Source organism: Gymnodraco acuticeps, unplaced genomic scaffold (assembly GCF_902827175.1).
Source record: "Gymnodraco acuticeps unplaced genomic scaffold, fGymAcu1.1, whole genome shotgun sequence".
NCBI lineage: Eukaryota > Metazoa > Chordata > Actinopteri > Perciformes > Bathydraconidae > Gymnodraco > Gymnodraco acuticeps.
The window spans coordinates 1,910,811-1,935,571 of NW_022989748.1; the positions used below are offsets into that span (position 1 = coordinate 1,910,811).

Below are 24,761 nucleotides of genomic sequence, written 5' to 3' on the forward strand. Positions count from 1 at the left end.
ATATAATAGTAGAATATAGTAGCATTAGAACGCAAGATGACCCTTTTCAAATCCATCCAAACCAATAAGTAAAACTGAAAGCTGTTGAAAATATAAGCGCAATCTCCTAATGGTATCGGCAGAGACTTGACCTCTGATCTTTCCACAGTTGAATAAATAGACTTTCTCAAACGTGCACATAATGAGAGTTCTCAGCTTGGCGATGACCTATTGATTCTTCTGGCATCATGTCGGCTAACTAAGGGTGACATTCTTATGTTAATAATAATATTAGTTGTGTACATTTTGTGGCTCAAACTAACTGGGACCAACAACTCGATGCTAGAGGTCTTAAAATGAATGATTGGACAACTTGATTTGACTTCCTGGACGTAGCTACAAGAGACTCACTACAAAATGTGTCAAAACGGTTCTGCTCGTTAAGAAGACAAGTTTCATTTTGATTAAATCATTTAGATTTCTACTTGTTTTACTTAATTAATCACAGCACTGGGTGAGACATGGTATTATTTCGCTGCCATCTTATGCTTAAAAAACACAGGGTTATTAGCTTTATACTGTATATCACATGAATGCAGGGAATTTTCACGCAGCATGATGATATAATGCTTGTTGCTGTTTTTTCTTTCTCTTGTAATGTGCTGGCCTTGTAAAAACCAAACCAAAAGGCCTTTCATTTGACATTTATATACTCTTGTTCTTACTTAAGTGGCCTGACTGCTTGATGGATTCTAACAATATTGTTGCTAACGTTGCACTCTCGCCTTCTGAGCTTGCACTTTGTTCTTCTGATTCTTGGCTGTGTATCCAATCATATTTTTTAAAGTTTGAGCGGCGAGTGTCCATTACCTCTGCGGAGGTTTCCACAATTCCCTGGATGGGAACAGACGGTATAGCAATTAAGTTATTTCACAAATCAAACGTGAATCAGGCGTCACACTTCATACTGGAAGCTCATGAGTGCAAGCGCAAAGACGTTGAGGTGGCTTGCACACTTTAACAGAACACTTCTAGTGATGAGTTTCTAACGAGGTCAGTCGTAACGTCTATTAAAGCCTGTGAGAGGGAGTCATTAAAGGTCCCCTATTATACTGTTTTATATCAATATATAATAGGTCTCAGATATATACAAAACATGTCTCTGATTGGCTGAAACACCAAACAGATCATTGCAGCATTACCCATAATCCCCTCTGTTTCAGCCCTGTTTCAAAAGTGTTGATTCTCTGTCTGTTACTTTAGATGAAAATAAGGAGCCCCTCCCCACGCCCCTCTGAGAGATATTTGGTTTAAAAGAACACAATGGTGCTCTAAGAAGAGATTCAGGTGATAAGGTGTGGGGGGTTACCTTGGTTGCTGATTGGCTAATGGTTTCTCAAGCCAAAAAAACGTTATGACATCATAAAGTGGCCAAAATTTGATCAGCTCATTTTCAGACAGGTTTTTATATAAATGGATCAGGACAAAAAGAGAGCGAAACTTTTTTCCTGAAACTTTGAGAATCTCTTTACGCAGAGGGGACACATGTTGACACACGTGGGTTTTGCACAATAGGTGACCTTTATGTGAAACCAGTGGATACATTAACAAAGTGTTAATTTGTGTTTGTGAAATGCATGCTTGTCGTTTGGAATAAGTTTGTCCATGCATCTTGTGTTTTTGTTGTAGCGGACGTATGGATCATGTGGAATAATACATTATTTTCCGATTTCTTTCAGGGTGAGCCTGGATACCTCGGGCCCCAGGGAGAGCCAGGGCTCCCAGGACTCCCAGGAACTAAGGTGGGTCACTTTGACATCCCAAAGTCATCTTAAATCTCAATGTGAGAGCGACACTTGGTCGTTTCGACTCAATGACAATGAGTGCGGAGAGCTTTGGCAGGTCTTTATCGTCAGCAATGCCTCTGGGTTTAGTATCCGTTATTGTCACTACACCGAGGTGATTAAGCCTCTGTTTCTTCAAAATGTCACTTGGAAGTGTTCGGAATGAGCCAATCCTCCCAGCTCCCTTTGAGTCGTGACATTATCACACTGATAATCCAGGAGTGGTTTTCCTTTTGCATCAGGGTGAATTAGCTTTGTCATCAGGGTATAGCTGGAAAAAAAGGGATATTGCAGCAAATATGTAATTCTTCCTTATGCTCAGGTCTCTGGGTTTGCCCATTTTCTTAGAGGGTACTTCTGATTTTATAATTTTTCAAACCAACTTTTTTCTGCCTGTAAGTAATCATAGGTAAGCATTTATTTGAAAAGAGAGCCAAAGCCTAATTTACTCTGAGTAATGGTTGTGTTCCAATTGCTTTTTTAAGTATCAGAAATGAGTCATAAAGAGTATAGTTACACCACACCTCCCTCTACTGGCTGCTATGAGTCATTTCACATAAAGCACACTTCTATGGATTTGTTTTTATTGATCAACCTTAGCACAGAGAGCTCTTGACGCTTCTGTTGTTTTCTTTAAAAGAACATTTCACCTTGTCAGAGGTCACAAACCAGAAAGGATGTTGACTCTGCATACATATCCACGACTCACCATGTCAATCTTGTCAAGTAAGCAATTTCATGAGAAGAGTGGTGTGCGCTTCTTAGACATTCCTGAGTCATGTCAATACTGTTAAACATGGAGATGAGTAAAGTTCACAACTAAAGGAAACCAACACTTTTTATTGAAGCGAGACAGGATTAACATCACAAAGCAAAACACAACAACAAACCTCTCAATATTTCTGACAATATATCGTGACAACATTGTAGGGATGCTTCCAAAAAGTATTAATATAATGAGTTATAAATATCTGCTATAACAGTCTGGTAAGTTCAGACATCACTTAATTGTAAAGTAACCTTTAAATATATGAAAAGACACTTATTACATCTTCCAAAATCTAACATTATACCTAGTATCAGGATATTGATATTATATGGAGGTATTTCACAACCCCAGGGATATTGTGAAGGTGCAGGACAGTCTATTGTTGAGCTTTATTGTGAGTGTGTTTGCAAGTGTAAAGGAGCCATGTGAGTGTGAAATACAAGATACATGGTAGGAGAAATGGAGTTTACTGGCTGGGTTGGGTTTCCTAATTTAGCTTTTTGAGGCGCTTCTCGATTTAATTTACCTTTTTTCTTGAGAAGTTTGTTGTTCTTTTGTCTGTGCAGGGTGACAGAGGCGACCACGGGCCACAAGGAAAGGGAGAAAGAGGAGAAATTGGACTCTTGGGACCAAAGGTCAGTCACTCGAGACACAAACGACTCAAATGATGTAGGAAAAAAGGATTTCACAGCAGTGTGTCTTTGAGAGCTTCACAACTGTCTTGTAAGCGATGTGTTTGATAGATTTGTGCTGCCATCTAGTGCCTTGCAGATTTAAGCACACACTTTGTAGTTTTAAAAAAGCGATGGCTCATTCAAGTCATTAAATATTTAGTAATGTTAACAAAGAGCGCTGGATAAACCATTACAGCCTGTAATAGGTTCAAGGATTTCCCTGGAGTCTGCACAAAGTAAACCAGAAATAAATGAGTTTCCCATTGTTTATGTCTGGCACTTACCCAGCAGGTAGCTTAAGCCCCAGTCTAAACTTAGACGAGCCACAGATCAGCTTCACATCCTATTAGAAACCCCCAAAGCGGACCCCCTGCTTCATCAACAATAAAGTTCAAATAAACACTTTCTCCATGCTCGGCTGATATGACATATTAAAAGCTGGATGTGTCAGAAAAGCTGACCGGGCTGCTCTCTCGGGACACGTTAGTCATATTTCCTGTGTGAAATGTACTTTTTAAATGCATTGAATGTGTTAAATGATGACTTTGACTTGAGCCTAGAAAAGAACGTTTGTTATTTTTCCAATTTCATGTTTATATCGTAAGTACTTAGCTTGTCTTTTTTAACAGATGACTATTTTCTCCATTTGTGTTTTCTTCCTCCCGGCAGGGTTCCCAAGGAGAGGGGGGTACACCTGGTGCTAAAGGGTCAAAGGTGAGTTAAGCAGATGTGTTTTTCTTTAAATGTGATGCCTTTTTAAGCTGACCCTTTAATTAAAGTTTGCACCTGATTCCTATCCTGGATTTTCACCATTCTATGATCACTGTTTTTTTAGTCGGTAAAGTGTCGGATCCATGTTCTGTGGAAATGTCATACATCAAGCACTTCTTTTGAACATTTCGTCAAACTAAACAGATGTAAAGTGTTTTGGCTGGAGTGAAATCCAATATTGGTTTCTCTGTTAGTTATTCAAAAGAGCACATTGTATTCATTTGATTTAATGCATTTTAGCATTGTTGCACTAAGAGTGTAGCAGGTCTGTGCAATGCAAAGCTATAAATAAAAAAGGACATTTGCACACTGATGTACGAAAGGCATTGAAAAAACATGTTACATTTTTGTTTGTTTTTGAGCTATTTAGTTTCTGTAACATGTCTTCTTTCAGACAACTGGAAAGAAAGCCTCAAATTCAAAATTAGGAGTATATTTTCTAACTTTTTTTCGTTTGTGTTTGTAGTTTTTTACTAAATTCTCAAAGTTAGCATTACATAATGCCTCTTTTTCATATTCAAACATAGCATTTCAGAAAACTTGAAATATATTACAAAATGTATTGTCTCTTAAAGTCAGTAATGAACTGGGGAAGGTTCATCGTGATAAATGTTAGTTACATGATTTTTACCCTATTCACCTTTAGTATGTACAGAATTTTACAGTACGTATTTTTAAAGGCTATTTCCCAAACTTTGTTTTTCTCCACTTCAGAAACACTAACATACACCGACCTTTCCAGTTTCATATATTTGTTTATCATTCATAGCCTGATTTATATCACATTGTATTCCTTAAAAAATGACATCTATTATAAAATATTATACCTTATTCATCTGGGACATCTCCATAATAATAGCTACAATCAAGAGTGAACAATTCATATACAGGACTATTATTTGTCACACTTTGATTTAATTCTCATTACTATAAATTATTGTACCATAATAATGATGTGTATGATTTATGTTGCAGGAAGTAGGAAGTGTATTAATAGCAAATGCAATTATGGATTTACTTTTCCTATTCTTCTCACATTAGGGGGAATATGGAGATAACGGAATCGTGGGATCTGTTGGACCAAAGGTAAGCAAAAATATTAATTAAAATAACCTCTGCATGATGATTTAAGATTACAAAAAATCATTATTTCACATGACATGCTGCACTACACAATGATAACCACCAGAGGGCAGCAGTCCCTTTTTTCCTTTTTTTTTTGGAAAAGAGTCAAACTGATTAAATGTTTATTATGTATACATTTGGTGCATGTGAATTTTTCTTATTGTGAATCTGTGCAGGGCCCCCCCGGGCAGAAAGGAGACCAAGGAGCCACAGAAATCGTCGACTACAACGGAAACATTCAGGAGGCTTTACAGGTCAGACCGGGCGTCACTCCCTGTCATTGTGATTATGTTGAACAAGAACATCTGAAAGAGTGTCTTACAACACATGTTTAAATGTTAAACCATACAGAAGAAACATGACATATATTCAGATAAAGTTGTGATGTTTGTTTAGCTTCACTATAAGCTGAATTAACTTTTGACTCACATTTTCAAACTCTTCCAAGAAAATGTATTCTTTACATTACTGTGCAACACCCTCAATCCATCACGATTCAGCATCTCCAGATAAACAAGCACATCTGTTCTTTAATAAATAACTCCTCTGTGCTGACACAAAGGTTTCTTTCCCGTATGACCTTTGCAATCTTATCTCCTCCACACTACTGGCCTTCTGCAGAAGATTACCACTCTTACAGTAACGGTAATAACCTCTGTGTACTGCTTGTATTGTGTCATCCCCATACGTGATTCATCCTCCCCCTCGCATGGGCCCCACCCTGGTTTGCACGGCCTTTGCTTAACTAAATATAAAACAGTATTCAGTGCTGCGTACAGTATTAGTCTAGTTGCTAGCATTGCAGTCTAGTTGCTAGCATTTCAAACCTGGAAATGTTGAGTACACCAACGTTTTATGATATAAATGTATAGTAGGGGTCCCCACATATAGAAACTTCCGGATTCTAACTTGCATATGTTGTGAAATGTGCACAATTAGAATAAGTTGTGTTCATTTAAATTAATTGCATTATAGCCAATTTTTTATCTTAAAAATGTCAGAAATGGACACAGCGTCCTCAATAACACCCGAAACCGATTTTGTCAAAACATTTTTCAACTATTGTCCTCATAGGCTATAATGGTAACTAAGTAAGGGATAATGTGCAGCGAGGCGGTCATTATGGGTAAAAGAATACTAGATCAGATCAGATCAGCCTGTCGGGTGTTCTTTTACCCATAATGACCGCCTCGCTGCACATTATCCCTTACTTATTACAAGGCCACATTCTCAACAAAGTAACGACATGACTCCAATATTAATTGAAATGCTTTTATTGATTTAAAAAATAGTTTTATTGATTTAAAAAATTGTTGTATTGATTTAAAATGACATGCATCCGCTAAGAAAAATAGTCCGTTGTTACCGTTTGAACTACGTAGCAGGAACTGCTTCGATAGCGTTTTGCTTTTTGATTACAGATTTGAAAACATCATTGCTTGCTTTAAAAGTAGCACAATTCATTATGTCAAACCTTGGAAAGTATCTAGATATCCCTGCCTTAATGCCAAAGTAACTGGCAACTGAATATGTTTTGCCGTTTGATGTCTGGACCGTTGAGTAAAAAGGACAGCAGCTCCGTGTTGAGGGTTTCTGCCCCGTTACTTCTCCGCTGTTTTCTTGTCCCTATTGTCTTTTTCTTTTCTTCGCTGGGGACTCATCAGCCACTAACCATCCATCCAAATTACTGTGCTCTCCAAATATATCCTCCATGTTGCTCTCAGACGGTAGACAACAGAAAACTGAGTATTCAACTAAGCCATGTAATAATGCTAATTATCAACACTTGTGCAAATTGCCCAACATATGCAAGTTGGCATCCAGCAGTTTCTATGTGCTTAGGACCCATACTATACATTTCTATGATACAACTTTGTTGTACTCAACATTTCCAGGTTCACAATTGGAAACTGGCTACTGGACTATAGGTGTACATAAAAACACATTTTAATCGTCTAACATCATCCAAACATGATTGCTTCAAATTAAAATTGAATGTCAGTAATGGTACACTCCAGTTTGATCATTAAAGAAGCCACAACATCATCACTCATCTGTCAATTATCATTTGTATTGGGATGTTGTAGCTAACATGTTTTTGAGCATTGTACTTCATAACTGATCGCTAATATGTTTTGTCCTGTCAGCAAGTCATTTCATCGTGATGGTCAGCTCCATTCGATGAAATGGAGCTCCTTGCATTCAAACATTTAACCCCAATTACAAGTATGTTTCATTTCTGATAGAAATTCTCCTCCTGTGTCTGTTTCTGTTCAGGGTCCACCTGGACCGCCCGGGCCCATCGGACCGGAGGGGGGCAAAGTAAACACTTTTTAATACTGTTTAAATAATTCCATCCTCAATGGTAAACGTGCAAACTACCAACAAAGTATTTGTATTCCTCTCACAGGGGGATCGTGGGATGCATGGCTTCCCGGGACTCGATGGGGAAAGAGTGAGTTCTTATATTTATTGTTAGTGTAGAACACAGGCCGTGTTCATTTCAGTTTATTCACATTATAAGAAATAAGAAAGAAAAGTCAGAACATTGTGGAGGAGAGTTAATGTATTTAAAAATCCATGTGTGTGTACATATTGAAACATGAATACAGAAATCTGGTTTATGTTCAATTTAGAAATTGTTTATTGAAGTTTCTGGAGAGAAGAGCAGATGATCTATGATAAAAATGAATTCCTCTCAAAAATATATTTTGTAAAAGTCAAATGTAATTAAGGATAGTGGGACATGTTGCAGCTGATTGGTATAACAATAAAAAATACCAGATTCAATTAAACTGTAATAAAAACTTAAATGGGGAATCAATTAACACACTTTTCTGAAGATAGCGATTGACTTGTTGAGTATTTTTAATGTTGTCTTTGAATATTTGGGCTTTCTCTTTTGTATGTTTTTTCATTTTTGTTACACAATATAATAGATTTCTTCATATTGAGACAGAGTTGTACCATTTAAAAATAGATGATGGCTTCTGTCATTAGCTAAACCCTTTGTTACTTACACAGGACTTTCTAGTAGGAATATGCAGATTTGGAGACATTTTACATTTTAATATTATATGCGAAGACATTTGCAAACATATCTGCAGGGTGAATAATTGAAACTATAATTCCTTTGTATTCTCTCTCAGGGCTACAAAGGCTCTAAAGGAGACATGGGGATGCCCGGAGCTTCAGGGGACAAAGGAGGAACTGGTTTAACTGGCCTACCTGTAATAATCTATATATAAAAATATACATATTTACAGTATATTATCTAACATTTCCTTTGACTACGCCTCTTAAAAACAGTATTTATGTTCGTCTGCCCTCTGTCTCAGGGTGTGAACGGGATGAGAGGAGACAAGGGGGACGCAGGTCTGCCTGGTCTTCAAGGTTCTTCAGTAAGTCTCATTTATGAAATATTATTCAACATAAACTCACGTAGTGTATTAAATACTGTAAGCCGTTCATTGCAAACTGACATACAGTCATGTGTTGTTCTGTTACTGTAGAACATAATTCATTGATTGTATGTTACTGTTTTCAGATCATTGGCACCCCAGGGCCATCAGGGCCCCACGGACCCCCGGGACCCATGGTGAGTTTTTCATCACAATTTTAAAAGAAAAATATTTTAGCCATCTGAATCACAATCTGAATATTGTGTTTTTCCTGGGGAAATTAGGTTTGTGACAGTTTAGACTGAAAACATATCTATATATATATAAAAGATAGAGTAGTGTAAAACAAATATTTGTATGAATATACAAAAGATGAAGTATAAATGTGCAATAAGAAAATACAATAAAAAAGAATAAAAATATGTATATTATTAACATAAGAAATTAAGTTCAAATCTGCACATTGTACTACATACTACAATATATATGTAAATATTAAAATGCTATGTTAGAGATATACAATTACCTAAGTGCAGGGTTGGGAGGGTTACTTTGTAAATGTAATCAGTTACTGATTACATGGCTCTGAAAGTAATCCGAATACAGTTACAGTTACGTGTCTTAAAAAGGTAACGTAATCAGATTACTTTTAGATTACTTTTGGATTACTTTCTTTTTCCATCACAGATGGTATGTTTTGGTGTACAGGAGACACAAAAAGCAAAAGGACACTGAACGTGTTTTTACTGTTTTAATGGATTATCAGGAACACAACTGAAACATCACATCTGAAACGATGTAACAACATAATACACTTTTTGGGGATGCAGCTTGGGATGTGAGGAGTGAGGGACACGGCTTAGAACTGGCGTGTCGCCTTCTGTCCTGCCAGTGTTGGCAGGACATGAATTAAAATGTCGAACTCGAACTTCCTTTTAAGGACATTTCGGCCAGGGGTGTAGAGCTATATTTGTTTAAGCACCGGATTGGCAAAACAGGAGAGTGTGTGCACCAGTCTGCCTTGATCTATGAATTCATGTCCGTGACACTCACAGTATCTGCTGCCCGCAGCTGTTTTATAGAAGGAAAACCTCCTTCACTTCATGAAATCTCTGCAGCACCAGGAGGCAGCGGGAGGGTTAACTCTGAGAAGACGAGCGCGCCGCGCAGTGCCTTTCACGCACCGCCTTCACTGTGTTTACCTTCAGAAATAATCGTTAGAAAGGCTAAAGAGCGACCGCAGGCTGATGTGTTTTAACCACATACACCTATATACACACACACAAACGCGATTTAAACGCAGACTTTTGTTCCTCCATGTTTCGTTGTTATTGTTTCACTGAGCGAGCGGACCCGCAATTTTTTTTCAAACGCTTTTTGGTCCATCTGCGGCGGTAATAGGTTTTGTGCTGTGATGATTCGGCTGTACCTATAGTAATTAATATTAAATGTTGAGAGGAAATCTTTCCACCAATAATTCCTATAAGTAATCTAAAATGTATTCACTTCAGGTTTACGAAAGTAACTGTAATCAGATTACTCGTTTTTCAAATGTAACGCGAGCTGAATACAGTTACTTGATTTTTGTATTCTGATTACGTAACGCCGTTACATGTATTCCGTTACAACCCAACCCTGCCTAAGTGTTATTATAGTTGAATAATTACACTGGTTATATGATTGGACAGTTCAAGATGGAGTAAGGTGCTGCTATGCAGGGAGGACTTGTATTAATAATTAAATAAGTAATGAGGTGAACTTTAACATGCACAACGATGACTTTCCTCCTCCCTGTGAACGAGCCCAAACAGTTTCTAGAGTTGTTGTGTTTCATTATTTTGGTGAGAGAGCCAGTTCATGTCAAAACACGGCCAAACTTCAACGTAAATATTATAGTCGGCTGTACTTCCACAGCAAGGTGTGCTCGTATGGGGGAAAAAAGATAACACTTAACAGAACACCCTTCAATGTCTGTGGGATGTTTCACAGTAGTGCACTTGAGATTTCGTGAGGGAAAATGTGGATAAATTACAGGTAAAAAGACCCAAAAAAAGCTTGGTTTAGCTCTTTAAAATAAGAAATAAAATCTTGTTGATTATGAGTCAAGCCACAGAATACTGAGGAACTGCACACGGCTAAAGCAGCCTCCCTCTCCTCTGTCATCATCCTTTTGGACCTGTCTGCTGCATTCGACACGGTGAATCATCAGATCCTCCTTCGCACTCTCCAAGAACTTGGAGTGTCAGGCTCTGCACTTTCCCTCATCACCTCATACAGTACCTCAAAGGCCGCACCTACAGGGTTACTTGGAGAGTGTCGGAGTCCGACCCTTGTCAATTAACTACAGAGGTACCTCAGGGCTCTGTTCTTGGTCCCCTCCTCTTCTCCTTGTACACAAACTCGCTCGGATCAGTCATTAGCCCGCATGGTTTTTCATACCACTGCTACGCTGACGACACCCAATTAATGATGTCCTTTCCCCGCTCAGAGACCCAGGTCGTCGCACGCATCTCTGCTTGTCTAGCTGACATCTCTCAGTGGATGTCTGCTCACCACCTCAAGCTCAACCTTGACAAGACTGAACTGCTTTTCCTTCCGGGAAAAGATTGTCCCACTCTTGACCTGACAATCAACATCGGCCCCTCTGTTGTTTCCCCGACTCAGACTGCAAGGAATCTGGGTGTGATCCTAGATAACAAACTGTCCTTCACTGCAAACATAGCTGCCACAACCCGTTGCTGCAGATACACGCTTTACAACATCAGGAGGATACGTCCCCTCCTGACCCAGAAAGCGATGCAGGTTCTAGTCCAGACTCTTGTCATCTCACGCCTAGACTACTGCAACTCCCTCCTGGCTGGTCTACCTGCATGTGCCATCCGACCTCTGCAGCTCATCCAGAATGCAGCTGCTCGTTTGGTCTTCAACCTTCCTAAATTCTCCCACACCACGCCGCTCCTCCGCTCCCTCCACTGGCTTCCGATAACTGCTAGAATCCACTTCAAGACAATGTTACTTGCGTACCATGCTGCGAATGGATCTGGCCCTTCCTACATCCAGGACATGGTTAAACCGTACACCCCAGCACGTGCACTCCGCTCTGCATCAGCCAAACAGCTCGCTGCACCCTCACTGTGAGGGGGACCCAAGTTCCCATCAGCAAAAACACGTGGGTTTGCTATCCTGGCTCCAGGATGGTGGAATGAGCTCCCCATTGACATCAGGACAGCAGAAAGCTTACACACCTTCCGGCGCAGACTGAAAACTCATCTCTTTCGACTCCACTTCGAGCGATAGAACTATTAACAAAGCACTTATATACTAATAAAGGACTGGCTTATCTAAAGCCAGTTGAGTAGCACTTGAAATGTTTGGCTCTATGAAACCTGATGTACTTATATGATTCTGTTTTCTTCAAGTTTGTATTTTGTTGGTCGAACGCACTTATTGTAAGTCGCTTTGGATAAAAGCGGCAGCTAAATGCAATGTAATGTAATGTAATAATGTAATGAATAATATTTTGCAATGTTTTCTGTGTTTTCAGGGTCCCCATGGTTTCTCTGGAGCAAAGGTAAATCACATTATCATGACTGTAATTAAAACAGACGCGCACTTGTATTGTAATACCTTTCTATTATATATTTCGACATATGTGTCCGTAGTTAAAGTTTAATAATTGTAGAATTTTGCTCTAGATTAATATGAATGCTCATAAAAATTACTTTTATTAGATTCTACATTCTGATGCATGTTCTCTATTTGAGTTTTAGCATTTTCTGCAGCTTTTCGTGACATTCGTATTAGTCTTTGTGTCAGATAGATAGCATGATGAAGCACAGGAGTGAGTCTAGAATACATTATGTATTTAATTGTTTAGACATAGCATGTATTTAGCTGTCACTTACCTCCAGTAAGTGCATTTATCCCCACAAATCTAAAGAATCTTGCATCAAGGTTTTAAATTATAACACTTCTGCCTGCTTCCCATGTTCCCTCTCTGTCTTTTTTAGGGTGAATCTGGTTTGCACGGTATGAAGGGTATCCGAGGAGAAACAGGACACAAAGGGGACCGCGGGCCGCTGGGTCTGCCCGTAAGTAAAGCCGTGCATCATGGGAAATGTGAAACCACAAAGCCTTGCCCTTTTATTTCCTCAGACATCCATACAGTCTCTCATTTCCAGGGGCGGTTCTAGGGGGTGGGGGCCAACAGGGGCCAGTGCCCCCGTAACACTGACCAGGGACCCCCCTGTGGCCCCCCTCCATACAAAAGGTTACAATATGATGATTTATTGGAACTAAATCAAATCAGAGACCCGGATGTACAGTGGAGATTAAACTACTGTTTATGTTTTAAATTGTCACTTAAAGTTACTAAAACAAATACTCTAAACTACTGAAACAAAGGACTATAACTTACATTTACTAAAACAAATACCAATTACTGTATTTTATGTTTTTTTTACACAATTACTTTATACTGTTTTTGTCTTTTTAACCCTCTTTTATTGTGCCCCTCTCATGAAAGAACTGGCCCCAGCCTGGCCCCCCCAGTCAAATTGGTCTAGAACCGCCACTGCTCATTTCTATTTAAGCCCTGTGTGATTTTTTTTAATTGTGCATTTGAGTGTGTGTGTGTGAGTGTGTGTGTGTCTCTTTATATATCTCGTTTTCCATTTCCTGCCTGTGGTTTTCTGTGTGTAATGTAGTTGTTGTGAACCCTGCCATCGACCTGTCCTAATAACAGTGTTCATCTGTAACTAATCCCGCCTTGTTCATGTCACTCATACCTCCATAACCTCGCAGGGAGCATCCGGCTTGGACGGCAAGCCCGGAATTAGGGTGAGTGTCATGTGACCGAGAGGCTTCACCCCTCCCAATTGTCTACTGTCTCCCCCCCGCCCCCCCCCCATCCTTCATACAGTCCCCCCTTTCCTCAGATGAGTTACCACCATCATTCCATTTTATCGTGTTTCACTGTGACTAAGAAGGCAGTTAAGAGGCACTATATGTTTTACAGTACACTAATAAGAGACTTATAGAGCATACTTTGTCAAATTAGACCAAAACTATAATTATTATGTACTTTCTTAGACATTTAATAAACACATTTATATCCTAAGAGGCCATACACCACTGTAATTAGAAACCTGATATGTTACACCCATCGTATACTACATTTAGACAATGGTACATTAAATTACACTCAAATAGCAAATCCTAATACACAATAGATGCCAATTTACAAGAGCAGAGTCAAGAAATCAAATAATATATGCTTCATTTAGACTCATATCTTGTAAAAGTGTATAAGATCTCCTTTTTGGTTTCTAATGGGAGTACAATTTGATATGATAGTGTGTAAGAATAGTACATTTTGGGTCTAATATGACAGTTTCTAATTACAGAGGGTAAACTGATTGTGTAATATCTAACTAAGAACATATTTATTCTACTTTTGACATGTTTAATTAGTGTACTGTGAAATAAAGTGCAACCTGAGGATTTATACACTTTTTTTAGTTGTTCACATCTTATCTCATGAGTTAAATGAAGCCATTCTGAGTTGTATTCTCTCAGCTGTTGCAGCATTTTCAGGCTGTCGTTTTGTCCCGTGTTGCATTAACTCAGCATTAACACACACTCATACATTAACTGTGTCAGCAGTGTTGTAAATGTCCCTCTGTGGCAAATGCACGTGTACGAGCAGCCGTTCTGTGTGCCGGTGTAGGGCTGGGAATATTGTACAAATTAACATGCTTTCTATCTATTTGTTTGGAAATGAATTTAAAAATACTATGGCCATAACTCACCATGACAACACCACTCTCTGCAGGGCCAGGACGGGCCTGTGGGGCCAGCGGGGCCGGCGGGGCCAAAGGGCGACATCGTAAGATCCACATTTGACTTTCACCTTATATCTGACTGATTTCAGCTTTTATATGAGATGTTTTATCTGTTTCACGTGATTGCAACACTGATTTATTTGTATTAGGGTGAGAGAGGAGCGTCAGGCGATCCAGGACCAAGGGGCCCTTACGGACTTCCTGTGAGTTTGATGAGCACATTATCCTGTTGAAGACACACTATCTTGATGTATATTGATGCTCAATAATGTCAGCTACAAACAGTTAAATAATTACCCCTCTTTTTTTAATGTGCAATTTTTTTTGCTGCTTAAATGTGCCTCTTTTATTACTTAAAGTAGGATTGGTGCAAAGTTGATATGTAGATGTCAGCATATGATGAAGTCAACTGTATAATTACAATTCACTTAATGTTGTTGTTTATTTGCAGGGAGCTGCTGGAACACCAGGCCTGGATGTAAGTCTCCAAAACCTTTTTATTTTATAGTTTTCTCTGAAGGCGCCTTTTTTATTGCCTCAATTGACATCAGTAATTGTTGGATTCATCCAAGGTCTGGATTATATAATAAATAAAAAGAATACATTAGGTCGCGTGATAATGAGATTATTGACAAATGATTCTATATACATGTTGTTCTATAGATTTTAATTAATCTTTGAGTGATAATCATGTAGTAAAAATCTGATACTGTGACAGCTCTAAGTCACATCATGTAAAAAGACCGTATATCAAACAAATATATACCAAAAGTCAACAATAACTTGGAATATGATCTTTGGTTGAAGTTAGTAATTAGATTCAGATTATAAATATCCCAGCATTTGTCATATTACATTTTTATATACACACAGATGCTGGTTTTCTTTGTATTTTATGTAATGCTCCACACCTGAGGCTAATCGCACAATCAGTGAAGGTTGACCTTGTTTAAAAATGTATTATTCATAGTTATGTGCATATGTGGTTGCATTTGATTATTGGGAATGTCAGTTTTCCCTTTGAGATTTTAAAAGCCTCATATTTTGCATTATTTACTTTTTCTTGTTTCACATTCCTCCACTTTCTTTTGATGTCTATATGTTTCGTTTTCACCCTCTTTCAGCCCCTAATTTGTTTGCTTTCAGCTTTTGTCAGGACAGCAGCACTCTCTCTTGTCCTTGCAATTAAAGCCAGAGTAATTGAATGGAGTTGTACTTTTGCAGGGGTTGCAAGGCTTAATAGGAGAGAAAGGCGACGTTGGGGAAAGAGGAGAAAAGGTAGATGTAGAGAAGATGTTATGGCTTGTTAACACCTTAACGTCTAACAGAGGACTGATGTCAATGGACAGTAACAGGAAATAAAGAGGGTAGTGTATACGGTCGTTTGAAGAAATAGAGTGCACAAAAGGAATTTTCTTTTAAAATATATATTTAAATGCGTCTTGAATTAATTGTATTTAATTTTGACAGGTATATAATTAAGACAGAATACCTTATTAGCAACCATTTTGATTACATAAATTGTATAAATGGCAACACATTTTTGGGATTTTTCTAAGATTACATTTGTAAAGTTTCAGGAAATAAATGATAATATTCTCTGAGTTATCTCAAAAAATATACCACTTTAATCTCAGAGAATATCCAAGTTTTTATCAGAAATCCACAGCTTTATATTCAGAAATTCTGTTTTTTTGGGGGGGGGATAGACCGCCCTTTCCCTGGCTCTGTATTTATTTTTTATTAAACCAACAATGGCCCTCATTATACCATTGAAGATAACAACTCCATACAATTTAAAACATATTTCTCATGAAATACCATCCAGTCCGCTCAAAGTTTTGTTCTCCACTTTTGAATGATTTGTCATTTCATTTCTCAAAATCAAATCTCATTTTTAGGCGTGATTCGACATGTTTGCCTACATAAGTCCATTGACAACAGATTCTATAAATTCACATTTGTTGTATGTCTGTTATTTCCATGCATGCACATACTTCAACATGTCCCTTCCATTAGATCCTGAGCCTGTTGATAACCCTTCCCTTTGCAGTGCTAAACCTGTCTGTTCCCATAACACTTCCAATGTGATTATTAGATGCTTAATGTCACTGAGGAACTCTATCCCATCCCTGAAAATAACACAATCAGTATTGGGCGTTCTCATGTCTGTTGACCTCACCTTGTCCAACTCAGATACGATCCTTTTCTTCTCTGTAAAACACAATAATCAGGCACTGTCATAGCACTTTGATAATGAGCTAATTTTTCATAGACACAATAAAGTATAGAACAATTTTCCGAAAAATAAGTATTATTTTGTACTGACAATCTATTCTCATAAGAGCCATAACAGTGCCTGTGATATTCCCTTTAAAGTTTGGTGCAAAGAAATGTAATTCTGAAATGTTTATGTATATGTATGTTGTTATACTCTCGTGCATGTACGGAATGCTACAGTATAAGAAGACTAACTCCGCCTCAATATGAAGGGATACAGTTTTAACTTTTTTCAGTGTGTAGTTTATTTAATTCTGTCCTTCTGGAGGTTTCTTCCCTGCTACTCTTTCTCATCCTTTGTGCCCTTGACACCCCTTAAAGCGATCAGCTCCTTTACTCCTTCCTATTGTAACGTTCCCCTTTTCTCCTCCTCTTCCTGTCCTAAGGAATGTTTTTAGAGTACCCTGGTCTCCCCTCCTATCTAACGCTGACCATGTGTCTTCCTCCTCTGTGAGCTGTAGCCTCCCTTTTTTTAATCACTCCCTTCCTAATATCTCTCCCAAATGTACGGGAAAAAAATGATGCTAACTTTACCAAAACGTTGTATCCACAGGGGGAGAAGGGAAAGAAGGGCAAAAAAGGGCCTAAGGGCGAGAAAGGAGAACAGGGGGCCCCTGGATTAGATGCACCCTGCCCATTGGTATGTCCCCACTGTGAGCTGCAGGTCGTAGAGCAGCCGTCCCAAACAGTGGGGGGGGGGGGCATCCTGTGGCTAAACAGATACCAGCTACTCTCAAAATGAAACAATATGGATGAGATATTTTGAATGACGATCAAAGATTCAGAATCCTAAAATGAAATGCCTAAGAAAGCATATAACTGGTTTGTGGTATCAGCAAGCTCACAGGGTCGCTCCTCCCTCCCATCCCCCCCCCCCCCCCCCCCTTCTTGTGTCCATGGTAGAGGACGGATGCGGGGGGGGGTTAAAGGTCGTCCACCTCTCTCCCAGTAACACTCCTAGGTCGTCTTTGCAAAACAGGGTTTCCGGGGATTTAAGGGTGAAAAGGGGGAACCAGGGCAGCCAGGTCTGGACGGGCTGGATGCCCCATGCCAATTGGTACAGTATCTCTCTTCTTCCTCCACCTCTCACCCATGCATGCCGCTCACCTTCAGTCCTCACCCAATCAAAACCATGCATGACCTTGAGAGCTTGACAGGCACTTTATTTTTTATCACAAATACATTTTCCATTTTGAAAAAAACAACATGCACCAAGATATACGTCACTAACTCTCTGACAGCAAGCAGCCTCTTTTAGATAATACACATTTACAAGTGAAATATACAAAATAAAAACATGGATAATGTAATCTATCCCTCTAACTGAATCCTTCCTTTGCTCTTATTCAAACTGTAAATAAATTCTTCCTAAATCCTTTTTTCCCCACTGCTGATTCCTCCATGGAGTTCTTTTGTAACCTGATGCTAACACAGACCCCTTTACTGATGCTACGTGCACATGGACCCCCCCCTCCCCCTCCACTCTTTTAACTCCCCTTCCCCTCTTCCTTTATGTGTACCAATTGGGCCAGACCATGATGACAAGGGAAAAACAAACAACTGGATATTTCTCCAGAATTATTATTTGGTTGCTTCTGAATGAGTGCTGTGTAATGCAATGCTCGTTTTTACACTCTGGGTAGTTAGTCGTTAAATTATAAGCTTTAAACTGATTTTAAAAGGCTATATTGATTGTGTGTGTGCTTACAAAGAAATTAGATAGAGTATACTTCATTTATCAAAAATGCCATCTCATTAAATTGCATATACACGAGCTGCAATGACTTTATTTTCAGATACACTCCCATCCATCTTATTATTGTTGTTTTATAACTGTGGGGTAACTTTAATAAAACCAGAGACATGTGCATGAGCTGTATGTTGCTGTGTATTATGTGCATGAATGAGAATACATGTTATAACACTCATTTATCAGGACACATCCAGATGCAGGCTTAATGCGCAGTTAAAACAGTCTTTAGTGTTTATAAAGGGTTACTTCACAACCTTTCCTCGTTCCTAATTTCCTGTTACACAAACATTTTTGAAGAACTTACTTTCGCAACTGATCAGAGAAGGTTTATGCAGTTTGCATTCTGACACGTCATCCTTTACACTAGACACCATAGCGTCACATTCAATATTTTAACATAATGATACACTTTGGTCAGCGCAATGACCCAAATCAGCAGAATCACATTTTCCCCTTCAGTATCCAGAAATACAAATAACCAGCATGTGAGAAATGAATAGTTAAAGTGCATTATCATTAGGTCATTTGCCTGTGGTTTGATTTGAATAGATGTGGCAGAATGGGGTTTTTATAAGTAGCTTGTATGTCTTTACTCTCTCTGCTTTTTGCATATTAATGTTTATTCATCTGTTAAACCCAAACCTGTTCCAGTGCTCATGTTTTTCCTTTTGCTTCCCCGCTTCTTTTCTCTCATCAGGGCCCAGATGGATTACCAATGCCTGGATGCTGGCAGAAGGTGAGATGAGTATATTTATATTTCAACTACACAGATACAGAGTGAACAAAATGTAAGGACATCTCAACGTAGAGAATTTTCTAAAATCTCAACGTCTACATAAAAAATAATTTAATTTTACTCAAACACGTGCCTATAAATAGTAAAACCAGAGAAACTGATAATGATAGTGGTGTCTTCATTTCTTCATATATCACCATGATTCCTTACATTAAGAGAATATTTGTTTTGTAAAACAAGTTTTCTGAAATAAAAAATATGCAAATAAGGCATTATCTAAAGCTGGCTTTTAATGAATTTAGGAGACATCGACAGACACAAATAGACAAAGATCGTTTTAGTTACACTACTCTGAAAGAAGACATGGAGAAAAACACTCAAAATTATTATTATTATTATTATTATTAACAATATTTTTCATAGTGTTTTGCCTTACCAAAAATGACTGCATCTTTCTTTCTGGAATGGGACAGAAAGGTTAAAGTTTTGGACTGATTTAATCTATATTTCAGGTTTAATTCAGATAATAAAATGCTCCTAATATTTTTGATCACTCTGTATCAGTTCATGTTATTAATGTGTGTTTCTGCTTCTCTACGTTTGCATGGGTTTCCTGTTAAATAAGCCGTAACAACGTTTCTCTGTCGTGTGAAGAACACCGCACTGTGTCAAAACCAGATTGTCCATTTGAGTGATGAACCACTGGCAACATCTTCACGTCCTTCTCTCTCCTGTGTTTTTCTTGCAGTGATCACTCTAACCCGAAACGCATGGAGTTTGTAAATAATGCTTCTTTTATGGTATTTATAGTTTTTTTAATGGAAAATGTCTAAAAGAAAAAAGAAGTCTATGTGTACAATGATACGTCCTGAGTTACCCGCCCTAAGCTGCTTCTACTCACATCACCGTGTGGAAAAACAACCGTGTGTGTCCGCTCTCACATCCACATCGTGGTGGGGTTCAGATCCTCGGCTGGCGGCAGAACTTGTCTCTGTGGTCTTTGCATGGCTCAGACTGCAGCGCCGCACACTCACGGTGGCGTGGAAGGAGGAGGAAGAGGAGGAGGAGGGTCTGGACTGGCTCTCTAACACCAAACGCTACATGTTTTGTGTTGTTATGGTCTCAACACCGCCCATTCATGCAGCAACATTTTCTAAAAGACTAAAAAAAGAAGAAAAACTGTGCCAAACAGAACATTGCACCCCTGCCCCTGCAAACGCATGCAAACTATATTTATATGTATTGTACATACATGTCACTGTTTTGTGGTTGGCTTCTGCAGAAAAAGAAAAACACTAACATAAATCACAACCCCCCCCCCCCCCCCCCCCGCCAAGAGCTCTGATTTGGTAATTTCTGCTTTCCTTTAATCTTCCCCCCAAAGGGAGTCACGCCATGGCTGGTAGCCTGAAACCCCCCCCCCCCCCCCCTCTGAAAGTAAAGCCGTTGGTTATTGTTGCTTTATTGAGGTGATGCCTGCAGAGGGTATGATATCCGCAGGTTCTATCACTATACTGCACTCATGTGGCTCAGCATCAGTGTGGTGCCTCGTCTCCGGACAAGAGGGAGGGGGAACTGTCAGGTACACAAATCAGGCTCATGGGTTTGAGTTTGGACAGGCCTGCCCCCCCCACCCTAGGATTGGGGATTCTGCAGGAGAGTGTCTCGTGGATCTGCAGAGGGATCACCAGGAGCGCTCCGACGTCTACTGAGAGCGTTAACACAATGCAATCGTCTTTTTTTCTTGTTTTCGTTGTTGCTCTCATTCTTTAACATTGTATTTTTTGTGTATGATAGCCTTTGGTGCCTCAAGCTTTTATTCATTCCTTTATCAGAAACGTTATATTTTATTTTGACTTATCGGAATGGTGTTTATTTCAGGAGCTTTGTTTGGTTGGAGTATCGAAAAAAGAACTGTTTTTCATATGAATAGTTTGTACAGGTTACAGCCGTGTACATGCGTCCATCAGGAACACATCCTGGTTTGTGCAAATCACATCCAGCATTGTAACACATCTGCTGTTCATTCTGGACTTTTGGGCTGTTAGTTGTACAGTGTTGTTGATTCACTGCATGTGCACAATTTCTTTCTGATGGATTTCTTATATATAATAAGCTTTGATTTGAGGAAGTGTAACAGAACCATAAAGAAACAGTAGCTGGTTTTCACATATTGAGCAGAACACTCTTTTACACCTCATGTATTGTCTTAAACAAATGGAAAACAGTGAAAGAAAAGCTAAGTGAATTGGTCCATTAACACACCACAGTGTACCCGGTGGCCAGTTATGTCACATTCCATATCAGATGGAGCAGTATTTGTTTATTTTTCAGCATATTTTACCCATCTTTTTCACATTTCTTATATTCAAATTGCCTTCTGACATAGTAGGTGCTATGCAAGGTGATTCTGCAACATGAGAAATATGCATGTGAAACACCAACATTTTGTTGTGATGTAGCACCAGCCACAGGTGGATTGGAGAAGGGTTATTCCCGTATGGTTTCCGTTTGATTGTACAGTTCATCTCACCTGTATAGATTATGATGGTGCTGCTCTATCAGCGGTACACAACAGCTTTCTTTATTGTTGTTGGGGTTTTTATGTATGTAACAATTTAAAGTTTTCTGTGCATATATTTGTCTCAATATTTTAAGTGGTACATTATTTATTTTTCTATAATTTCTTAAGTGAAGGCATTTTTGGTTCTTAACAGCATTCCTTTCAGTTGTTTTGGCTTTTCATGTCCGCTGCGGTTCTCTCTATATTATGAATTTTGGATCGTAACGGATCGTGTGAAGGAAGGTGGTCATTTACAAAAAACAGAGCAGCGTGTATTCACTGTTCTACTTCAGCTATACGGCCTTACAATCTGCTTTTATTTTGTGTCAAAACGTGACTACGAAATGCACCAGATGAAGTAAAAATATCACCGCTTTTCTCACGCTTCTTTTCTCTCTATCTCTCTCTTTGCATTGAATGTAGTTTGATATATGTATAGTGGATTATTAATGTACCGTTAAATGTGTGCTCAATTGACAAGAAGTGCAATTTATACTTTGGTTAATGTGCGTAGCGTCAAATGCAGCTGAAACATCACATCGCTGTGGTTTCAAAAGCTCCATTTGTGCAGTCATGCTACCCTGTATACCACTATGGAAGAAAATGTTTATTTACCAGAGGACGAAGAAACAAATGAAACATGGACCTTTCATTACATTTGATTGGTTTCAATGCATCCTCAAAAAGCTGTCTCCCATATTTCTAAATGTTATTTCCATGACTTTATATTTAGGTTTTTTTTATGCGTTTTAATTTCCATCTGTTACAGTATTTCACTTCACAAGTTGCTGTATGTTTAGCATGTGCAGCTAATTTTATAATTGATTTTTTTTAACAGTTTTGTTTTTGTTTGATTGATTGATTGTTGTGTTTTTTTGTTATATATTCAAATTTAGTTTATTATGCTATTTGCAGAAGACCCAAAATATTTCAAACATGTATTTCCATACAAGTCATCGGATTTAAAGTGCCGGTGTATTGAAAAAGACTCTTGTCAGAAACCCTAACAGATCTATACCCTCAAATACACCATAGCCTTACTGTAATACCACATACTCTCCAAAAATTAAATGCAGCCTCGGTGCAAGAGTAAACATGTTTAATGGTATTTAGGCAAAATCCATGTTGTGGCTTTGAGTTAAAACTGCATTTTCTTTGGTTGTGGTAATATTTTCAGTTTATGTTCTGTCGTCTCATTTTGTATCCGTTTGATTGAAATTTCTTTAAAGACCATTGTGTTCACACACTGCTATATTTCAAGGTGACATTTCATATGACTGTACTGTTGGAGCCAAATAAACACAGTCTATCAAATACATCAAACAAAAGACGTGCCTTTATTGGTAGAACATATATTTATGTAAACCCAACTGTGTAAAGCACATTTAAAACCTACAGTATAGATGAAACGTGAGCAAGTATTGCAAAATCTATATGCTAACATATAAGTACTATATGTTAACATATAAGTACTATATGTAATGTGTGTTAGAAATTAAAATCAATGTTTTATGGCATAATGTACCTTAAACATACCGTCAGTTTAAATGCTATTTTATTCTGGAAAAAAACGGAAGTTCTCAATACCAAGCTTTTATTCTGAAAATCCTTCATGACGACATCCGGGACTACCGTCCATTAGTATCATTAAAGTGGCTATTGACGCCGTTAACATGTATTACATATAAAGTTATGAAAGAGATAAGGAGGAGAAAAGGCATGTGGAAGTAAGCAATGAATGTAAAATGAATGAAATCCTGTTTAACGCGATATCGGACACAGAAGAAAGTCCCCTACGTCACTACAGCTCATAGAGAGGAGGAGCGAACAGCCAGCAAGCGGGAAAGACGAAGCCTTGTGAGCTCTCTTCTGCATGGCCACGACCTGGGAGAGGAAGGCTGCAGCCTTTCTCCTCTATGGAATGCCATTTAAGCCAAAATTAAATAAATAATTAAATAAATACATATATATAAATATGGCTATGAAATTAATTCTAAAATAAATAAATTAGGCAATAAATATGTATACATGTACATTTAAATACACATTTATTTATTTCATGGGACTTTTATTTCATAATGACACATTTATTTATTTCAAGAGACTTTTATTTCATAATGACACATTTATTTATTTCAAGAGACTTGTATTTCATAATGACATATTTATTTATTTCAGATGACTTGTATTTCATAATGACGCATTTATTTATTTCAAGAGACTCGTATTTCATAATGGCGCATTTATTTATTTCATGTGACTTGTATTTCATGATGAGACATTTCCATTCCTTATATGCAAATGAACGGGGCGTGGTTAGCTCACAGATCCAGAGACCCAGACAAAAGCAACAGCACCACACTGACTACTCGAGAAGAGGAAGACAATGCAGGAGAAGGACTATAAGGCAAACTACTAAATTCTCAGAGTCAGACACATGGTCAGACATCGCATGTAATCTGATACTCTAAATTTCACCCGCCAGAAATGTTCGCTTCTTCTTCTTCGGTGTAAATTGTCCGTTGGCAAACCAGTTGACTTCTTCTTCTCTCGGTTTTTTAGCGGATTGCAAACAACTTTAAGGTGCATACCGCCACCTACTGTACATGAGTGTGAATCATCATATCATTCCATCTCTTAACTCATGGACGTATCTATGATCTAATCCAAAAATAAATAAATAAAAAACATAATAAATAAAACAAAACAACAATTTATTTCATAGCCATATTTATATATATATATATATATATGTATTTATTTAATTATTTATTTAATTTTGGCTTAAATGGCATTCCATACTCTTCTGACTGAACAATATCCTGTTTGTAACATTACCGCGCCATATTTTTATGTACAATTTGAACCTTCTCAGAGACTCCATTTAGTCTCCTTTTTAAGCTTCTCTCCTGGGGCCTCATTTATAACGCCGGGCGTAGGATTCACGTGGGAAGGTTGCTTACGTAGTAGAAATCCAAAAAATAGGTACAGAAATGTTCCGACATTTTCCGATTCACCAAACA

The 24,761-nt window shown here is 38.3% G+C and overlaps 1 protein-coding gene across 1 annotated transcript in view; it reads left to right on the top strand.

The window, feature by feature from the left end:
- The window catches only part of LOC117561708 (collagen alpha-1(XXV) chain), a 144,303-nt gene extending 121,249 nt beyond the window's left edge, over nucleotides 1-23,054 (top strand). Inside the window, exons 18-38 of the mRNA XM_034239309.1 lie at nucleotides 1,719-1,781; nucleotides 3,159-3,227; nucleotides 3,936-3,980; nucleotides 5,079-5,123; nucleotides 5,339-5,416; nucleotides 5,784-5,807; nucleotides 7,440-7,484; nucleotides 7,573-7,617; nucleotides 8,312-8,392; nucleotides 8,501-8,563; nucleotides 8,710-8,760; nucleotides 12,108-12,134; nucleotides 12,574-12,654; nucleotides 13,367-13,402; nucleotides 14,397-14,450; nucleotides 14,556-14,609; nucleotides 14,858-14,884; nucleotides 15,631-15,684; nucleotides 17,240-17,326; nucleotides 19,137-19,175; nucleotides 19,924-23,054. Of these exons, the coding sequence (XP_034095200.1) occupies nucleotides 1,719-1,781; nucleotides 3,159-3,227; nucleotides 3,936-3,980; nucleotides 5,079-5,123; nucleotides 5,339-5,416; nucleotides 5,784-5,807; nucleotides 7,440-7,484; nucleotides 7,573-7,617; nucleotides 8,312-8,392; nucleotides 8,501-8,563; nucleotides 8,710-8,760; nucleotides 12,108-12,134; nucleotides 12,574-12,654; nucleotides 13,367-13,402; nucleotides 14,397-14,450; nucleotides 14,556-14,609; nucleotides 14,858-14,884; nucleotides 15,631-15,684; nucleotides 17,240-17,326; nucleotides 19,137-19,175; nucleotides 19,924-19,926 (1,071 nt within the window). The 3' untranslated portion in view covers nucleotides 19,927-23,054. The remainder of the gene's footprint in view (nucleotides 1-1,718; nucleotides 1,782-3,158; nucleotides 3,228-3,935; nucleotides 3,981-5,078; nucleotides 5,124-5,338; nucleotides 5,417-5,783; nucleotides 5,808-7,439; nucleotides 7,485-7,572; nucleotides 7,618-8,311; nucleotides 8,393-8,500; nucleotides 8,564-8,709; nucleotides 8,761-12,107; nucleotides 12,135-12,573; nucleotides 12,655-13,366; nucleotides 13,403-14,396; nucleotides 14,451-14,555; nucleotides 14,610-14,857; nucleotides 14,885-15,630; nucleotides 15,685-17,239; nucleotides 17,327-19,136; nucleotides 19,176-19,923) is intronic.
- Nucleotides 23,055-24,761: the final 1,707 nt, after the last annotated feature.